Source organism: Fusarium phalaenopsidis (assembly GCF_050370095.1).
Source record: "Fusarium phalaenopsidis strain FUZ10S chromosome Unknown contig_32298, whole genome shotgun sequence".
NCBI classification, from domain to species: domain Eukaryota; kingdom Fungi; phylum Ascomycota; class Sordariomycetes; order Hypocreales; family Nectriaceae; genus Fusarium; species Fusarium phalaenopsidis.
In genome coordinates this window covers 2,351,796-2,370,178 of record NW_028145407.1, presented here as the reverse complement: position 1 = coordinate 2,370,178, position 18,383 = coordinate 2,351,796, and the positions used below count along the sequence as shown (strand labels likewise).

The window sequence follows — 18,383 nt, the reverse complement described above, 5'->3', positions numbered from 1 at the left end:
AGAAAAAAGTATGTCAGCCGCCGTCTTCACCACATCTTTCAGCCCTTCAATTGCTCCTCCAACTGATCAACGCGTTCGTCCCCCACGCTGTTCTAAACCACCACGAAATCGGGATACCCAACCACACAAAGACAGTCAAAGCCTTCATCTTGTGGCAGATCGGAGATTCGGCCATCTCACAGCAGGATTTTGTATTAATAGCCAGCGCGATACCATCGCCAAGTACAAGTAACATGTAGACCGGGATGCCATGCCTCGGGAACAAAGAGCAGAGGATACCACACGAGACACAGAGGATACTGTAGAATCTCGTGCCCGATCGAACGCCGTCGTTCTCATTGGGGAGAATCGCGGCGCATAATGCGAGCATTGTCGTGAGGAAAGTACCGTGTATCAGCTGCACTTAGTATATCAGCGGTCAAGTGTCGTCAACTGTTTGAGGTTCAACTTACAGTGGAGGCAAACCGAAACCAAAATCTTCTTTGAGGGGGGATACTCGAATTTCTGGAATAAAGGCCTTGACTCATACGATATCCTGCTGTGCCCGTGCCTCGAAGATGTCGGTCGAGACGAGAGTGGTCGAGCTGATTGAGAGTCTCGCCGAGAGCGCGGTACCTCTAGCGAAGTTCCGGGTTCTGCATACGTGACCGAGGGTGCAGGAGGCATCGGAGTTGATGGTCTCAGGCGTTTCTTCTCCTCCATGACTTTAGGGCTATGCTCGCAGACAGAATCGACCCGATCGCCACATGGCGAGTACCAATGGGCGCAGTCGTATTGTCGCGGATCCTCGATGTGCCCGTTGGCCTGAGCAGCAAGGGCTGCCGCTTCAAGGTCGTCAAACTCACTAGGCGCTCCACTTATAATACTGGCATTTATGGCGATCCAGTGGTTGCTGAACCGACGGATGGGTGAGTTCGGTGGAGTGGTGCCTTGGATATACTTCCATGGCCCGATAGGCGCAAGGGCACAGTTCCTCATGAACACCCTCAAGCAAAAGTCCTCGAACCCTGGTGATTCGAGCACACTGGCAAGCACCCATGCCTCTGCGGCGCGAGAGAGCCAAGGTTCCTTCTGGTACACATCTGAATATGGGTTCGGTGGCAAGTTGCGGACTCGCAGCCAGCCAAGGAACATGCAAAACAGGCCGGGTTCCAGGCCATAAGTCGCATAGCCTTGCTTTTCGTTAGAAGAAAACAATCGTTCAAGGTATCCAGAAACGTCGCTCGCTCGCTTCCTGTCTATTTTAAACGAGCAACTGGAAGATTCGCCCGCAACTCGATCAAGACCTCGTCCGATGCCATGGAGGTCGTATCGGCGGGTAGAGACGTGGTAGGTAGGCAAATTATTCCTCAAGCTGAGACAAAGAGGGATGGAAACGACCGGCCACTTGTTGCACCTATCGCGGAAGGGCTTGCGAGGAGATTTGAATGGGTGCCTCGACGCTGCTGGGACTCGAATCGAGTCAAGTGGACAAGGCCGCTCGAGTCGTCCAGGCAAGGCAATTCTCTCTGTGTTACTATCTGTCCCTAATTGCCACTTCTTTGTTGCATTGTTTGATCAGCGTTGAATCTTTTGTGGCCCTTCTTCCTGCTTGCGGTCTCTGAATGGCCTCGAAGGATCCCTTCTGGGACATCGAGGGAACCGTCGACTCACTGGCAACTGCGAGAAGCCTTTCGAGACTCATATCGCTTATTCAATCAACTAGCATAATTCTTTGACCTTGAACAAACTGCATATAGCCTCGGAAGGCGATATCTCGGAGACAAACAGGCATGAAAGTGTAACCTCGCGCGACAGCGTAGAGAGCACAGCATCTTCGGGGGGGTTTCAGACCTCCAGCTCATGCGACACTACATATCTGCAAGCCTCCCAAACTAGAACCCTCTTGGAATACCTTCGTGGCCACTGTTGAGGGGCAGACTATCGCTCTTGGGGTCAGAGTTCATCTCCTCAAAGAATGAGAGCTATAAGATCGAGTAGGCATTGGTGTAGACTCGCCACATATCACATCAAAAATTGCTTTCCGGGCTATTTTATCCTCAAAAACATACCTTGATTCCATTGCTCGCCATGGACGAACTCTCTCGACCGGCCTTAGGCCAACTCGTCCCTATCGGCACAGTCTACGATGCGAAGTCAGACTCTTTTCAGACACATCCGTTTTACGGGACATACCGCTACCTGATGCATTGATGTGCGCGACATTAAATGAGGCCAAGATTACTCACAATGCGAATGGAAAACACGAGGCTCGACTCGAGCCTCTTGGTGTAAGCCACAACACGGCAGCGAGTATCCTATCCGGTGCCCTTCAGACCAAAGGATCTTCCCAATACCTCGAAGCCATGTTCGACTCCCCGGCGTCTCTACACGCTGCTTATCATCATACATTCACCAAAACAATGGAAGTGCTCAACTTGGCGAGAACCAACGCAAAAGAGCACATGAACGTGATGGCTTTGCAAACCCTTCTCGGCACGCACATTGTGACTGGTATCACCTAGGGCATGCGAAACACGCTTGTGATACAGCACGAGCTTTCTGAGGACTCTCAAGCACCCGAAATCGAGCGTGCTTTCTCTCGGGACTTGAGCCAACTCGAAGCTATCACGCGATCCATCGACAAAGGCCCTTTGTCCGATCCTGATACCAGTGAAATGGAGCTTCAATTCAAGTTCTACCTTTACAGCGATGCTGCCAATGAGGTCCTAGAAATGGCCGAGCTTGACGAGATGCGCTACTTCATTTGCCGTCGCCTGGCCGACTTGCCCGGGACGAACCGTGGAAGAGGATGGCTTCTCACCTATACCATGGTTCCGATTGGCAGGCTACAGGAGTTTGTGCATGGATTCAAATCCATCAGTTCTACTTCTAGACTTTTGTCCATCGAAAATTTCTCCGAGTTTATGAGCCTCTTTGACGAATTTGCCAGCCGCAAAGAGAGACTGGGCAAATACTACAAGATCTTGTTGGAGAAGCGATCCTACGTCGATTGGGAGCACATCACACTTGTTAACATGGCGATCCATGCCTCGGACCGATGGAAAGATCCTGTGCAGCAAAGACTGGCTCCGATACTGGAGAGCATTAGGAGCGGTGCCGTACGCCCCCAGAATCTTCACAAGCTCTACAGCATTGTCGAAGCAGAGACCGGGTCCCCGAGGTCTATCTTGCCCATATCCGACCGGGAGACAAAGAAGCTTCGCTTTCTGGCTAAGGCTATCGCTTCAGGGGCTATTTACGTCGGCCACGGCGGGTCGCCTCTTGAGAAGGTCCAGACTCCTCGCAACGACCCAGGGTGCTGCGCTATCCTTCTCAGCACTGCCGCGACTCAGCAGAATCTAACATGGGGTTCCCAGTCTGGTTCATTGACGCGTCTCCTCCAACTATCAAAACAAGACAAGCCTATATATGTCGTCGACTGCGATGCTCCGTTTTGTCGCCTGGCACTAAAGGTGGCTCGTCTGACAAGATATCAGAGTGGTCGCGAGCTCATTGCTAAGTTAACTGAAGAACCCCCAGCCGCTCCTACAGAGGGCTTTTATGAGGGTACTCAAAGCAGCTTTGGTGCCAAAGGAAGCGGCCAGAGCCATGTCACTCCTGTGGCCAGCCTCAGTTGGCAGTTCCCAGATACTCATGACACCGACGACAATGACGATGAGGAGGATTCTGATGATTCTGAAGAGGCTGCTCCCCTCTCTGAATACTGCTTGGCCCGTTACGGGCCGAACCGCTCAAATACTACGCATCGCTCGGACGCAGAAGAGGGCTTCGAGCCGTTGGATCGCCGCTTCGTCAAAACACCCTGCCCTGGAATGCGCTGCGACCACAATACCCCGCGCGAATGGATCTGCTTCCATTGCTCTGAACCTCTCGAGTTCTGCGTGACAGACGAACACATCGAATGTGATTGTGGCCACCATCCCCATACCGCCTACTACTTCAAGTGCAATGGCGAGCTTCACGGACCAGGCTTCGCCAAGCACCCGTTGGACAGGCTGTTGACCATGCTTCGAAACCTCAAGTCTCTCAAGTCTGACTCGATCAACATCTTGATTCTCGGCGAGACAGGTGTCGGAAAGTCTACGTTCAACAGCTTCGTCAACTACCCAAAATACAACACGCTAGACGAAACCATAAAAGCTGGGAAGTTGACGGCAGTCATCCCCTGCTTGTTCTCAACCCAAATCATGAACAGAGACAACCCCAGCAAAGAGATTGAAGAATACGTCATCCGGGCAGGTGACGACGACTCGAGAGAAGATGAAGGAGACGGCACCACAGGACATTCAGCGACCCAACAGACAAACGTATACCCCCATCATCATCGGCACCACCATGTACCGCCTGTTCTAGACACACCGGGGATTGGAGATACCCGGGGAGCCCAATACGACAAGGAAAACATGGTTGATATGATGAAGAATTTGAGCGACTACGACGTCCTCCACGGGATACTCATCCTCCTCAAGTCAAACAGTCCTCGTCTAAATGTTCTGTTCAAGTTTTGCATCAAGGAGCTTCTGACACACCTCCACCGAAGCGCCGTGTCCAACCTCGTCTTTGGATTCACAAACACTCGCATATCGAACTACGCATCCGGCGATGTATATGGTCCTCTGAAGAAGCTTCTCGAGGAACATCCTGACCTTGGCCTCGCCCTCAAGAGGTCAAACATCTACTGCTTCGACTGGGAGAGCTTCCGATTCCTCGCAGCACACTTCAAGTGGGTCCAGCTACCAAACATAGACGACATGCGCAAGAGCTGGGCGCACTCCAAGGAGGAGTCTGAGAGACTCATTGACCACTTCCGATCAACAACTCCACACAACGTCAACAGCACGCTGAGCATGAACGGTGCCCGCCAACAGGTGATCCGGTTGATGAGACCCATGTCGGAAATATCGCATCGTATCTCAATCAGCTCCGCCATGGTAACGCTGAACATGGAGGAGATCAAAGACGTGAGACTCAAAAAAGACCAACTCCTCGGAAAGCTATATCCCAAGGTCCCCCAAGCCAAGATCAGGAGGCTGGCCAAGCCTCGAACGGTCTACAACGCCCCCAAGTGCTGAGAAACCAGAGAAATGGGTAATGGGAAGAAATTGGGCGCATGATCAAACACAATGCGAGCGATATGGGCATTCGCGAAAAAGCCATCAAAAATGCGCAAAGGCTGGTGGATGAGTACCAATATGAGCTGAGGAAAATGCAAGAGGCGAGGGCATGGTTGTGGTGTTCCTCACGAAAAATGCAATGGCGCCCATCAACGACACCACGGTTGAATACCTCGACATGCTAATCCAAGACGAGTTGACCAAAATTGAGGCTGGGAAGAAGGTGGGCTTTCCTGTCGACAAAAGCAAGGAGACACTTGAGGCTCTTCGCGAAGACCGACAAGCGCATCTCGACCTCGTCGAAGCCTTCCAGCAAAATACCTACGAATTCTAAGACTAACACCTCACCGAAAAGGGTATCTAAGACCTCGTCAAGTCTCTCTACAACCTCAAACATTTCGGTAAGGATCTCAAAAGCCTAGAAAGCATAATCACATCATCTCACAAAGCAACGTGCCGTGAGCGACCGTTTCGCGTATCACGGCCTGGACGAAGACAAATCTCCCGTGTTCCTTTTGAGAAGAGAGGCTGGGCGGGGAGGGGGCTGTGGTTGTACATAGTGACAAACATGAGAGCAGACGCAGGAGGGGAGGACAGGGTGGATTGAGAGGTTGGTTACCGAGCCTTTCTCGGAGGTGATGATACAGGCGATTGGCCAAGAGATGGACACACGGATGCATACATAATGGTCTGTCAAAGGGCTCGAAGACGCAAGGGGGCAGATGTGATGCAAGATGCTGAATCTACTTTTGTATACTCTATCAAACTAAAAAGAAAACGTGTGTGACGACAAACATGCAACAGTCCAGCTGTGACTAAAAGAATCTCCAGATGGAGTCGGCGGGCTTGCTGCCCTTGAACCTGCCGTACCACCTCACCGCAGGCCACATGACAAGCATGGCAAACGCCCAGATGCCAAAGTACGCAAACGCATTGTCGATGCCCCTCGTGGAACCAGGGTCCATTTGCGTCGGGATACCTGTATCGTGACCAAACAAGGCGACCATGATGGGGCCTAAGATAAAGATGAAGAACAGGTGGGTGATGTAAAAGAACAGGGCAGCTCTGCCAAAGTCGAGTAGCAACGTGAAGCGCTTAGCCACACTGGTAGGAATTCCACCGAAGAAAGCCAGCAGAAAGAAGTTGCCGGCAAGAGTAAACGCCCAGAAAGCCACATCCGGGGGATACTTGATGATGTAAAAGAAAGACTGCGCCGACGCGAGATACGGGTTACGATCAGGGTGCTTGTCGTGCTCAGGCGCCTGCAAACACCCTTCAGAAAGGTTTCCAAAGCGCAACACCCTCGTGAGCACAAACAAGACCAAGAAGCCCAAGCCGGCAACCAGATTGCAAAGCGCAGCGACACCAGAGTTCCACGTCCTCGTCACATCGATGCGCCCGTACAGCAAGCCCAACACGGCAAACGAGACCCACGCCATGGGGGGAAAGACAGACATGACGCGCTCCGTCTGCGTGATCCAGAACCAGATGCCAAGCAGGGGATTGTGAGACACGGCGGGGCCGTCTGGTCCTTCGCTCGCAGCCACAGAGAGGGGCTGCATCACGTCTGACGCGTGGTCCCTGATTTCGCAGTGTCCGTTTGTCGGAGAAAGCCAGATGTTCCACCAAATAGTAATCAAGCCCAGGACTGCGAGGAGAGCGTTGTGAACGTGCCACGAAACCAATACACCAAACTCGGAGCCGTCCTGCGCTCTATCACGACGAAGCAGAGGCTCGTCGACCTCGTCTTCCTCTGAAACCTTATCCGGAAACACGCGCGTAACGGCCCGCGCGAGCAACGGTTCTGTAGTGTCGATCACCAGCCACAGCATCCCGGCGAGAAAGTAATCGATGGCCAACGAGAACAAGACAAAGTTCATAAACCAGACTCTTCCTCCCGAAACCGCCAACCCGAGCAATACGCCGATGAGCGTCAGCACAGCTGTCCGGACGGCAAAGTACTTTGCGATGCGCAGCGACGACCAGCCCAGTCTTGTACGCGACCGACCGAGATAGACGACTCCAACACCGAGAAGCATAGTAAAGCCGGAAGCGCATAGGTGGGTAAGGGTGCGGACGACGTATGCGACAGGTCTATTCCACTCCTTGATCACGACACCATCCATCTCCGTCTCCCGTCCAGTACCGTGCTGCCATGTATTCAAAGCGAGTGCCATATGGTCGAGAGCCATGGTGAGCATGAGTAAACCTCGCAGCAAGTCAGGAGCAAGCGCTCTCGTGCTTTGTTTCGCAGGTTTAGGTATATCGCGGTCCGTCGCAGGAAAAGACCCGTATCCCGCATCGGGTCGTCGCTCGTCGGGGGGTACATCGCGGCGTGCAGCCGAAGCCGTGGTTTCCTGTGTCATGTCGCAAGAAGTCGTATCAATCGATTCACATGGACATCCACGGGTCGTCGGTGCTTGTCCTGGGATATGGACCAAGATATCTTCGGGTCGCTCGGGCGATCGGCCAGACTGGGCGCCGAGGAGTCCGGAGGATGCGGAGTTCGGAGCATCACTGATATGTTTGCTGAGTAAGAAAGGAGTTGATGGTAAGAATTGATGGAAGGTGATCCACAGATTGCGGACTTAGAGGAGGAAAGCGGACTTTGGTAGGCGAATCGGCGACTTTAGCTGGGGTTGATTACAGAGACTGGTGTAGGAGAGGCGTCATGCATTTGAAGCAGCATTTCAGTCCTCTAGGCTTCTCTATATATAGATATTCGATCTAATCTAGTTAGTTTCGAGAATAGCTTCAAAGCATTCAGTTGACAATTCTATCTTGGTGTATTTCCAACATAGACTTCATGTGAATACTCTTTCTCTTGTACTGGTTGGCCTGCCCCTTGCCATCACCACTTGGTCCGAGCACGCGACACCATCTCCTTTCCTGCTTCTTGTTTCCTCTCACCATCTTCTGTTCTCTCGCCCCCAAATATCCATCACACCGCTAAAGTCAAAGCAGCTATCCGTTAAAAGCTTCATCAAAACCAAGTCCCATCTAGCGTGCTGGGGAACAGATACCCGCGATTCCGATCTGCCGCTTGCCGGGCTTAACTCAACGCCAGCCAACCCAGTCTCACAGGAACCAGCATACACTCGCATGAGAATTCCCACACACACACACAACAGACACAGACTTCAATTGGACGATAAACTAGACTGTACCTTTTAACCCAAGAAGACGGTGACAACAGAGTGACGCCCGTTTGCTCAACATGACTCACCTCCAAGGGCTTTGGTCCAGAACCCAAACCCCTACCCCCGCCATTGCAAGGGAGCGTTACAGATCTTTTGGTGAAAAAAGCAATGTCGCGAATCACTTCCCCAAATTCCAGCCATGCCACCCTCCATACCAGCCTCCATCACATCGCAGGTTGCATCACTAGATTCTGTCACTATTGTCTGTCAGCAAGCGGTGAAAAGTGCAGCAAACGCAGTAGACGAGAAGCAAGAGTCGCAAACTGCAGCGGCTCGGCTACTACGCTCTTCGCCTATGCAGTCGAATCACACTGTTGAGATGCACTCCGTAGATCATCTATGCCAAACAACTGCACTGCACCACAGAATCATCTGTGAAACCACAAACGAAAAGGAGCCAACAGGCAACAAAAGCAACGGCAACCAACAACCAGAACAAGGAAACCCGCTGCACCGGGCTTGTGTGTCAAAGCCCATCCCGCTGCCCAATCCCCATCCCTAGTGGCGTGTGCCTCATATTGCATTTTGCCCAGTCACTTGAGCGATGGCGCTATCGCGTTCCATGTGGAAATTTTATTTTCTTTCACCTGCTGCTGCTGCCAACTCCTATCCTGCAGTTCGCCTCACTTTCTTGATTTCCTGTTCCCCCCTCTTGTTTGACATCATCTGCAGTTTGCCAGACTGCAGCACTGCATTCTTAGACTCTCTCTGTCTCTCCTAAGCTAACCCCTCCATTCAATTCTTTGTTCGGACGGCACTGGCTGGTTCCAGTGAGCTCTACTTGTACTACGTACTTTGGCACCCGCCATGTCCGTCACGTCTCCAAATCCGGTGGACAGCGCGACCTTGCCTCAGACCCCCTCCATCTCATCATCACGTAGCATGCCACAACCTTTTGTATCTACAACGTCCGGAACCAGCAGAGACGCCGTTGACAGCATCGTCTGCGCAGGCTCAACCAGAATGGCTTCCGAAAGCACCAGGAACACACCTGAGCTGCTCCCCACAAAGCCAGCTCTCTCAAAGTCCATCTTGGCTGAGGTCACCAAGGCCCTCGAGGTTGGACATTCCCTCAAGGCCACACACATGTGCGCCCTCTTGGCCACCTACCCAGCACTCAGCAAGGACACGACGATAGTCCATCCCTCTTATTTTGACATGTCACCTCCCTCCACCGACTCAAGGGTCCCTCTCAAACCGCTCCCCTCCAACAAGGTATTTCTGGCGCCCCTTCAGCACTTTGATCCCAACCATTGGTCCGTGGTGAGGATTCAACGAGACGTGGCACATAAAACCATCATGATCCGCCACTATGACCCAATTCCTTCTCCACAGCGCCTCCAGGACGTGGACCGGGTGATGAAGCTCTGGGTAAAACTCCATTACCCTGGCTGGGATGTGAGATTGTCAGGAGTTGTACGTTTTCTCCAGCATCTCGTTGCAACTTAACTAACCCAGCAAAGAGCGGCCCCAAAGCTGCTACCTCGGCCCTTAGTGGTCTTTACGCCGTGCTAGGGACTGATGAGTTTCCGGCCACATGCAGTTTCGCTCCGACTTGGAAGCCCAAGTCACCACAGAGCGCTGTCGTGGCGGCCCTAGAGCGGTATGAGAGGGCCGCTTCGGCTGATAGCGGAGTGAGTATGGATGAGGAGGACCATTCAAAAGCCTCTTCAAGCAGTCAATCTTCAAAGGGCGGTGCCACGAAGAAGGGTATCGGCATTGGCACTGCAAAGCGCAGCAAGGGCTCTCTGGTTCGCAAGCTGGGCAAGGAGAAGAGCCCTGTTTCTACCCCAAAGAAAGCATCGCCTTTGCTATCGGAAAAGAATCTGCCTCCGAAGCCAAAGGTCCCTGGCACCCCCCAGTCCGAGCAGAAGCCACAACTCCCGGACACACCAAAACCGAAAACCCCCAGCACTCCTCTCACCGAACAGAAGTCAACATTCAACAGCCCGAAGCCGAAACTCCCCGTTACTCCCCAGTCTGGGCTGAAGCAGCAGCCTTCCAACGGCTCAAAACTCAACATTCTCACAACTATCAACGACAGCACCAGCACCCTCCCCCCTACACCGTCAGCCAAGAGACCAAGATCTAGTTCTCTCTCAGAGAATCCCTTAGGGATCTCTGAGGCACCTGTCAAGAAGAGATGTACCCCTGAAAACCGGGATACAGGGGGGACCATACAGAGCATCGGTACATTCCTGCAAGGCCTCTCCTTCCCATCACCCGAACAGGCGGCGGCAGACATGGAGGGAAGCGACACAGCCATGATGGCTGTCAAGTCAAAACTACAGGAGGCACTAGAGGAGCAAAAGGCATGCTCTCTGCAGTACGCGGAAAGGTTCGAGACCTATAACCAGCACAAAAAGGACTGGGAAGTCTTCTCGCAGAAGATCGCACAGGACACCAAGAGCCTAGAGAACTGGTTCAAGGACATGCCGGCCATGAACACCATGACATCCGAGCAGTGCGAGCAGATCCAAAAAGCCTTCGAGTCGAACCTGAACCAGCACCGCAATACCCTAAAGGAGAAGCAGGCGAAGATGCAGAGTTCCCAGATACTGCTCAAGTCAGCTGAGGATGTATGGGACGCCAACAAGGCCAAGGTGGCCAAGCTAGAAATCGCATTTACGGAGAAGGAGGCAGAGTACCGGGAGTTTATGAAGCGAAAGGATGTGGCCAAGTTCATCTCGGAGTTTGGGGAGAAGCTTGGTGCTCTCAAGGCCAAGTGGGAGACTTGAGCTGGATGGACATGAGACTAATGAATGTGAGATGAGAAGGACTTGAATGAATGTAGGATACAAAAGGGAGAGCGGTTGATGTACTTGGTGCCCGTTAAAGCTGGCCTTCGAATATTGTTGGATACCCAGGTAGGTAGTTGAATATCAAGACACATTTTCTCTTGAGTTGAAGTGCAAAGATTCCAAACCTAGTCATGCCGTATCAGAGGTAGCGATTGAGACCAGGTTATCAGAAGGTATCCAATCATAAAGGCTTTCTTTCTCCAGGAACTCTCGGGCTGAGATCCAAGGTTGTCAACCTCGATGGTGAGCAGATTTCAGTTTCGTCCACCCCAGTGGACCCTGGTCAACAAGAGTGTCATGTCTTTACTATCAGACAGATGAACAGAGTAACCAGGATCTGTCAGTTCGAAAATCAAAGCGCAAGCCACGTATTTCAATCAACGCTGTCCATCAACATCAACTCAAACCATCGAGGACACCAACCTCGGCCTAGCAAGAGGCAACGGAGACGCACCCTTCGTCATCGCGCATCAGCTGTTTGCAGTCCGGTAACCGGGCCGCCGGGATAGGAAACAGAATGGGGGTCCTGGTCATTGTTTATGGTGCTTCTGCAGCTGCAAGTGCACGAGTGTGGGATTCATGGTGGGATGAAGATGGAGAGGGGAGGAGGGGTATTTCCTCGGTGGCTGTCAAGTATCTCCGAGGACTCGGTGGGGGGCGCCGAGAAGCACCAACGCTCTCACAATTGCCATTATCAATACATATGAGCATCAATTAAATAGCCGACTAATAATCCACCTCATCCAGGGCCTCAATCTCTCAATCGACCTCATCAACCTCGGACATGTCTCGCCAACTGCCGACGTAACCCCGGCCCAACTCCCCGGGTGGTGATGTAACTGCCCGCGATGGACGGCTACGCACGGGCCGGGCTCCGTATCGCAGATCGCTAATCGGCAGAGCCACCGATAAATGACACCCAACCAAATGAAGCTTGTTGGAAAGCCAGGGAGAGAAAAAACCAAGGCAAAGGACGGGACGCGACGATGGGGGCTCAACAAATTAGTCCAGCTTTTGCCCTGAGTAGAATCTCGGTAACTCTCCGCGCCTACTCCGTGGGATCCCGTCCTTTTTCTGGTTCCATCAAAATCTGCACTCACACCCGCCCACGCCCACACACACCACACACAGTGAGGTTATAGCGACAGACCTGCCGGTATTACCGCTCAACAGCCTGTGGGCGACGCGCTCTTTTTTTCACCCTTTGCCAAGCCAGAAAAAGGAACCCTGCAGGAGTGCCTGTGTTCCCGCCTGCCGTTTTTTTACCCCTGGTCGCACTCGCAAGCACGTAGCTGCAACTCAACCAATCCTTGGATGTCGCCAATGATCTCCTCTCGGTTTTCTTCCTCTTCCCTCCTCTCTTCTTCTTCGTTCTCATCCTCTGTTTCTTCTCGTTCAACTTCTCTTTTCCTCTCATCAGCCAGACGCTCTACCCTCTTCTCCCACCCACGCTTCGCATCATCCAAGTCATCCCCTCCACCATCACAGCTCTCCCGGTCCGACTGGCGCAAGATGGCTGAACAGGACATCACCAAGTACCTCCAGCAGAGCCACGACCGGCTGTTCGACAACAACCGGTCCTGGGCAGAGGCCAAGGCCAAGCACAACCCCGACTTCTTCAAGAACCTCTCGGCCGGCCAGGCCCCCGAGTACCTCTGGATCGGATGCGCCGACTCTCGCATCCCCGCCGAGCAGATCTGCGGCCTCGAGCCCGGCGAGGCATTTATCCACCGCAACATCGCCAACCTCGTCTGCAACACTGACCTCAACGCCATGGGTGTCATCAACTACGCCGTCAAGCACCTCGGCGTCAAGCACATCATTGTCTGCGGCCACTACGGCTGCGGCGGTGTCAAGGCCGCCATGACTCCCAAGGACCTCGGTCTTCTGAACCCCTGGCTGCGAAACATCCGCGACGTCTACCGTCTGCACGAGAAGGAGCTCGACGCCATCGAGGATGAGGCGGCCCGCTACGACCGCCTGGTCGAGCTCAACGTGATTGAGCAGTGCCGCAACGTCATCAAGTCAGCCGACGTCCAGCAGTCGTACGCCCAGAACAAGTACCCCATCGTCCACGGCTGGGTCTTTGGCTTCAAGGACGGTCTGCTCAAGGATCTCAAGATTGACTTTGAGGCGGTGCTACATGATATCCAGAAGATTTACAACCTCGTCGATAACAAGTAATGGAAGCGTGGCCTGGTGCTATGAGAGAGAAGCGAGATTCCCATGACTGCCTGACGTACCTGAGTGACTGTGTGAAGTGTTTGAGTGACGACATGAGTAACCATGAGACCACATTAAGTGGTTGCGCGTAGATGAGTATTGCGCTGATCAAGCGTGAGCAAGTGTAGTGAGCACATGTCGTGAGAGTTGTCAGAACGGTGTAACAAGACTAAGACCCCTTCTGCACAAGATTGAAGCCATCCAAGACGTTCATGAAGCTCCCCAGACACGGACCAGCTGTGAACCGTCGACCATTTAAACATGTCGGTAGCGCTTCCTTAAATGCCTGATATGCAGGGATGATTTCCCTCAGCTCCAGCCCTACGAAGCGACCGTTACAGGGACCACGGCTTGGCCTGGGCCCCTACCCCAGATCCTTTCCGCGGTCTGGGCCTTCAAGGTGTGAGCTGGGAGATGCTAGTGGTGGTGGTGTGTGCGCTGCGGACGATATCTCTGGGAGATTTATAGATGAGATCATGGTTCCACTTCTGAGAAATCACTCATCTCACTCAAGAATCATTCTAGACTCCCAAGAGTCGAATTCTTCCGTCTTTATTCCAGCTTTCTACGATGAAATATGGACGAGAACGATTTGTCACGTGATAACCCCCGAAGAACACATCCCCACACATCGTACGATTTTCGCATGGCGGGTCCCCACGATGGATGGACATCCACTTGGCGTGCCTTGCAGACTTGCAAGCAAGGACCGTTGCTCATTGCGCCAAGCGGTGCTTATTTTGAGTGCCGGCAGCTGATCTTCGGCCTTGGTTGATGGGTTCACTCGTGGTATTGTTCAGGTATCTAAACTGACGTCAGTCTTGGAGATCTCTTGGCTGTTTATTGCATGGTTTTGCTACGGCGCCATGTCCATCATCCGAACGAGTGGATTGTGTAAAAGCGACTTGAACGCAACCTCAACTTCTAACTTCTATCAGATTTACAATTCTCAGTATGCCACTAGCAATCTCAAGTTTGATACAGCAATGTCTATTTTCGCATCATCCTGTGTAGAGTTGCTGGTGTCAAGGTTACCCTGGAATAAGAACCCGCCATGCTGGCACTGCATGATCTTTGCCTGGTCGCTGATCGAGCAGACGGACTCACGCTTCCCTTCGCACGCCACCATCTATAAGCTTATTTACCATGGTGTGAGGGGTCTGGTTAGCAATGCGAGATCATTCCAGATCTTGCTCTCGTGGGTTAGGTGAAGATGAAAGCTGGAGACCAGGATGGGTGCATTCAAGTAACCTTGATGGCTCAACGCAGAGCGTGCCTTTGGGCTCAAGGTAATTAGGACTGATGATAGCGCAATAATGTAATCTGGTTTCATCCTGACCTGTCTCAAACGCATCTGATCCTAAAGAACATGACATAGCCTCTTTTTGATCTTGAACATGAGTGAAGTGGACTGTTGGTATGGTACCAATAGTGCCGACTCGCCACCTCTCACTGCTGCCTTGGTCCAAGTCTTTGGCGACCTGCAGGAATTCCTAGGGTTTAAGCGTCCCTCCATAAAAAGGGCCTCTTTTGATGACCCGGGGCTTTGGAAGACCCGGTATTTGACGTGGCTGTCCACAAGGATAAAGTGGTTCCGTGATTGTCTACTGGTGGCGTTGCCCACCTGAGCTGGCGTACCGGATAAGCTGGCACTTCACAAGACAACGACAGCAGGACCAGACAAAATGAGACAGTGAAGTCAAAAGTAATTGAGATTTAACTTTGTTCACATCTAATTGCAACCAATAGTTTAATGTGTTAAAGTTCTCTTCCGCTTATCCTGTTGACGCTCCTCCGTTATCTCGGGCCGCTTTTACCCTACAGCATCCCATCTAGCTGGCTGCCAGTGATGACCACTGTTTGCAGCTCTCCTTCCAACAACAAGCATCACGTGAAACACACGTGATTCGGTCTGGTGGTCTAGTGGTATGATTCTCGCTTAGGGCAAACCCTACAGCTACAGCTTGCGAGAGGTCCCGGGTTCAATCCCCGGCCAGACCCTTTCTTTTGCCGTGTGAAGTAATTTTTTTTTGCAAGATTGGCTGGGATGTGCTGAAGCAGCTTGCTGTTTGTTGTTGCTACTCGTCTTTGCTCACGTGCCGTGCGTTGAGATTTCAGCCGTTTGTGGATCCACTTTGATTGGTCACGTGTGTCCGTGTCATGACATGAAGCGATGCCCCTCGCGCGTCATCTGCGTGGGGCCCGTATCAAGCTGCCGTCGGGACGTTGCAATGCAAACAAAAACATAAACAGGCGCAAGATTAACGCTCCAGGCCGCCTCGATCTTTCCGTCTCGAAGTTGCTTCTTTCTGTGACATCCCGACGTATCACTCCCCTTCCAATTTCTCTCCCCGCCATATACTCCGCCGCTTCATGATGGATACGATTCTGTCTATTTTCTCCCCGCGCAAACGGGCACCCGAGCCGCCCAAGCCGCTTCCGCATCCACGGGAAAGGACATACTCTAGAAAGGACCGTGTTAGGGCCAAACGCGCGTTAGGTCGGATATCAGACTCGGACACTCGCAGCCCGGTATGTTTCACCAGGGCAGAGCTACCCCGGCGCTTGCCTCTTGTTTTGCAGACACTGACTTATTTAAATCGACAGCGCAACCGAACAAGCAATGCTTCCTCCATCACAGCATCGCACGACACGACCGGAGAAATCACTTACCTTCAAGAACAGGAAACGACTGTCAAGATGAACACCCCCGGCACTGACACTCGTTCGCCCATTGAACCCCAACTCTCGCCATCACTGGGATCGTCCCCGAAGGATGATGGGATGAGCCCGCGCTATAAGCGGCTGGTACGAAAGGGCCCCCCTGTACCCGAGAATGAAGACGAGGAAATGGCCGAACCCGAAGACGAAGCGGAACACGACACCGAGGGGGAAGAGCACGACGAAAACGAAGAAGAGGAGGAGGATGACGAGTCTTACTCTTTCAACAAGATCCTTAACCATCGCTGGGTCAAGAACAAGATCCAGCTTCAAATTGAATGGAGTGAACATCCCCAGACCTGGGAGCCTGAGGAGAATATCCATCGGGATGCCCCCGCCGCCCTCTTCGACTACTGGCGCTCCAAGGGCGGACGACCCGACAACCCTAAGAAACCCGGCGTCTACGACATCTTTGCGATCCGAAAGCACTCGAAGGATAAGAAGAAGGTCCTGGTTGAGTGGGTCGGCTATGACGAGAGCGAGCAGACGTGGGAGGATCGAAAGAAGATCGAGAAGGCGGCAAAGGCTCTGGTTGATGATTATTTTGACGGCTTTAAGAAGGGTAGCAAGTGAAAATTGGGCTCGGCAGGCGTTTTTGGCGAGGGTTTGAACGACACGGAACGAAAAGGGATTGAAAATGTTGCAACGCAATGGATGTAATGATCGACGCTTGACGCTGGACGTTGGCTTGGGTTACGCGACACGGACGACGACGAGGCTGTTCTTGGAGTATCTGGAAGAGTTGATGCACTGTATGGGTTACTTGATGGTAGTTTTAATGTGCATATTGTATGTGGCTTTGTCTGTTTTACTTATGGATGCCTGATCACGAAGCCATGCAGCGGAGCTGAAGAATGCTGACCCGATGCGACCGGGAAATCTTGGCTCGAGGTGGAGGCCACATCGTGACCTTAACTTTCTTTGTTTCCATCTCAACTCTATCAACAACTTCTACCAATACATGACATGAACAATTGATAAGCTTCATCTTGACTGATAATTGATCTTATCAATTCTACACCCGCGATGCCCTCATCTTCTTCATCCGGCCTATCCGGCCGCATCATCCCAATAATCATCACCCTCTCAATCCTCTCAATCTTCGCCTTCGACGCCCTCCTCATCCAACTCGATCGCAACGGTTACTCCGCCCTCCTCAATGAAATCCTCGATGACCCCAACCCGCGCTTCCTCCCAGGCTCCGAGCGGCTTCTGCTCAGACACTACACCGGTGTGCCTTGGCTGGACCGCGGATTCGCCCTGTCCAACCTCATCTGGGCGAATGTCGTGGATGGGTCTAGGCCGGAGCTTTCGCTGTTTGCGTTTTGTTTTGGGGCGCAGTTACTTCCTTTCTTTTTGGTTGTTATGATTGAGAGTCAGAGGGTCGTTGGATGGAGTCGTCTCGTCTTCAAGTGAGTAGTATCCTTCCGAGAGGTGAGCCTTTACTGACGTTTGCAGCCCTATCATCTGGGGAATGCTGATGCAAGCATTCGGCTTTGGCTTCATCATGCCTCTATTTGCGGTAGTCCACCTCCTCTGGACATCAAACGTGACCCGCTCTCAAACCGTCTACCTCCGGGATCACACAAGCTTGCACACGGTAGTCCCGGTGTTTCTTCTGGGATACGTGCTACTCTGTGGACTCCTCGCCTTTCCCTTCCCTGACGATAACTTGCGACAATGGCTCAACGTCATTTGGACTTGGTTCCCGTTGCACGTAGTCGTGCTCCAGACGCTCTTTGCTGGTCTTGTCAAGCGGATGAGTATTGGTCAAGACACGTTCACACCCAAAGTTAAGCTTGATAGAGAGGCTCTTTCGTACGCGTACGGTTTTGCCTGGAACGTGGCTGTCATGGGTCAAATGTGCACATACGCCGTGCTCATCGCTGCCAACATGTTCCCCGGCGTCTTTCCTCAAGGCGTCGCGAGAAGCCTCACACTGGAGAGGGTCTTCATTCCCGACGCACCACACACATACACCCCCATGAAGGATACTGGCTCAGCGATGCACAACTTCTTCAACTACGACCTGTACATCGGATCTATTTCCGGTCTCATCTGGGCCGTTCATCTTCTGTTGCAGGTCCGACCAGAGCTTTCGTCGGGAGAGGAGCGGACGAATCTTGCGAGAGGAGTGGCGACGAGCCTTTTGCTTTCTGGCCCTGGAGGAGCGCTTGTTGCGTTGATGCAGCATCGGGATGATGTAGTGCTTATTGCTGAGGCCAAGGCAGACAAGTCTCAGTAAGGGGATGGTGTTTGTGTTGTTGGCGGTATGTAGCAAAAGAGTAAACACCCCTCCGTCCATCAGGAAACATTGGCGT

General features: G+C 52.5%; 6 protein-coding genes and 1 non-coding gene across 7 annotated transcripts; 6 read left to right on the top strand and 1 right to left on the bottom strand.

The window, feature by feature from the left end:
- Positions 1-2,507: 2,507 nt before the first annotated feature.
- LRP88_07290 (uncharacterized protein) lies at positions 2,508-5,075 on the top strand (the record flags this gene model as incomplete). Its single annotated transcript, XM_083243821.1, has 1 exon — positions 2,508-5,075. One exon carries the CDS (start codon positions 2,508-2,510, stop codon positions 5,073-5,075), a length of 2,568 nt encoding a protein of 855 aa, XP_083101045.1.
- An 857-nt stretch (positions 5,076-5,932) lies between these two features.
- On the bottom strand, positions 5,933-7,483 carry LRP88_07289 (uncharacterized protein; the record flags this gene model as incomplete). Its single annotated transcript, XM_083243820.1, has 1 exon — positions 5,933-7,483. The coding sequence occupies one exon, from the start codon at positions 7,481-7,483 to the stop codon at positions 5,933-5,935; it is 1,551 nt and encodes a 516-aa protein (XP_083101044.1).
- Positions 7,484-9,199: 1,716 nt separating this feature from the next.
- Positions 9,200-11,055, top strand: LRP88_07288 (uncharacterized protein; the record flags this gene model as incomplete). Its single annotated transcript, XM_083243819.1, has 2 exons — positions 9,200-9,733; positions 9,781-11,055. The coding sequence occupies 2 exons, from the start codon at positions 9,200-9,202 to the stop codon at positions 11,053-11,055; spliced, it is 1,809 nt and encodes a 602-aa protein (XP_083101043.1).
- A 1,575-nt stretch (positions 11,056-12,630) lies between these two features.
- LRP88_07287 (carbonate dehydratase NCE103) lies at positions 12,631-13,302 on the top strand (the record flags this gene model as incomplete). Its single annotated transcript, XM_083243818.1, has 1 exon — positions 12,631-13,302. One exon carries the CDS (start codon positions 12,631-12,633, stop codon positions 13,300-13,302), a length of 672 nt encoding a protein of 223 aa, XP_083101042.1.
- A 1,948-nt stretch (positions 13,303-15,250) lies between these two features.
- On the top strand, positions 15,251-15,342 carry LRP88_07286. The gene has a single exon. It is a non-coding gene; the product is annotated as a tRNA-Pro (tRNA).
- Positions 15,343-16,041: 699 nt separating this feature from the next.
- LRP88_07285 (chromo domain-containing protein) lies at positions 16,042-16,635 on the top strand (the record flags this gene model as incomplete). Its single annotated transcript, XM_083243817.1, has 1 exon — positions 16,042-16,635. One exon carries the CDS (start codon positions 16,042-16,044, stop codon positions 16,633-16,635), a length of 594 nt encoding a protein of 197 aa, XP_083101041.1.
- A 453-nt stretch (positions 16,636-17,088) lies between these two features.
- On the top strand, positions 17,089-18,307 carry LRP88_07284 (uncharacterized protein; the record flags this gene model as incomplete). The annotated part of the gene is made up of 2 exons (XM_083243816.1): positions 17,089-17,402; positions 17,521-18,307. 2 exons carry the CDS (start codon positions 17,089-17,091, stop codon positions 18,305-18,307), a joined length of 1,101 nt encoding a protein of 366 aa, XP_083101040.1.
- Between the last annotated feature and the right edge of the window lie 76 nt (positions 18,308-18,383).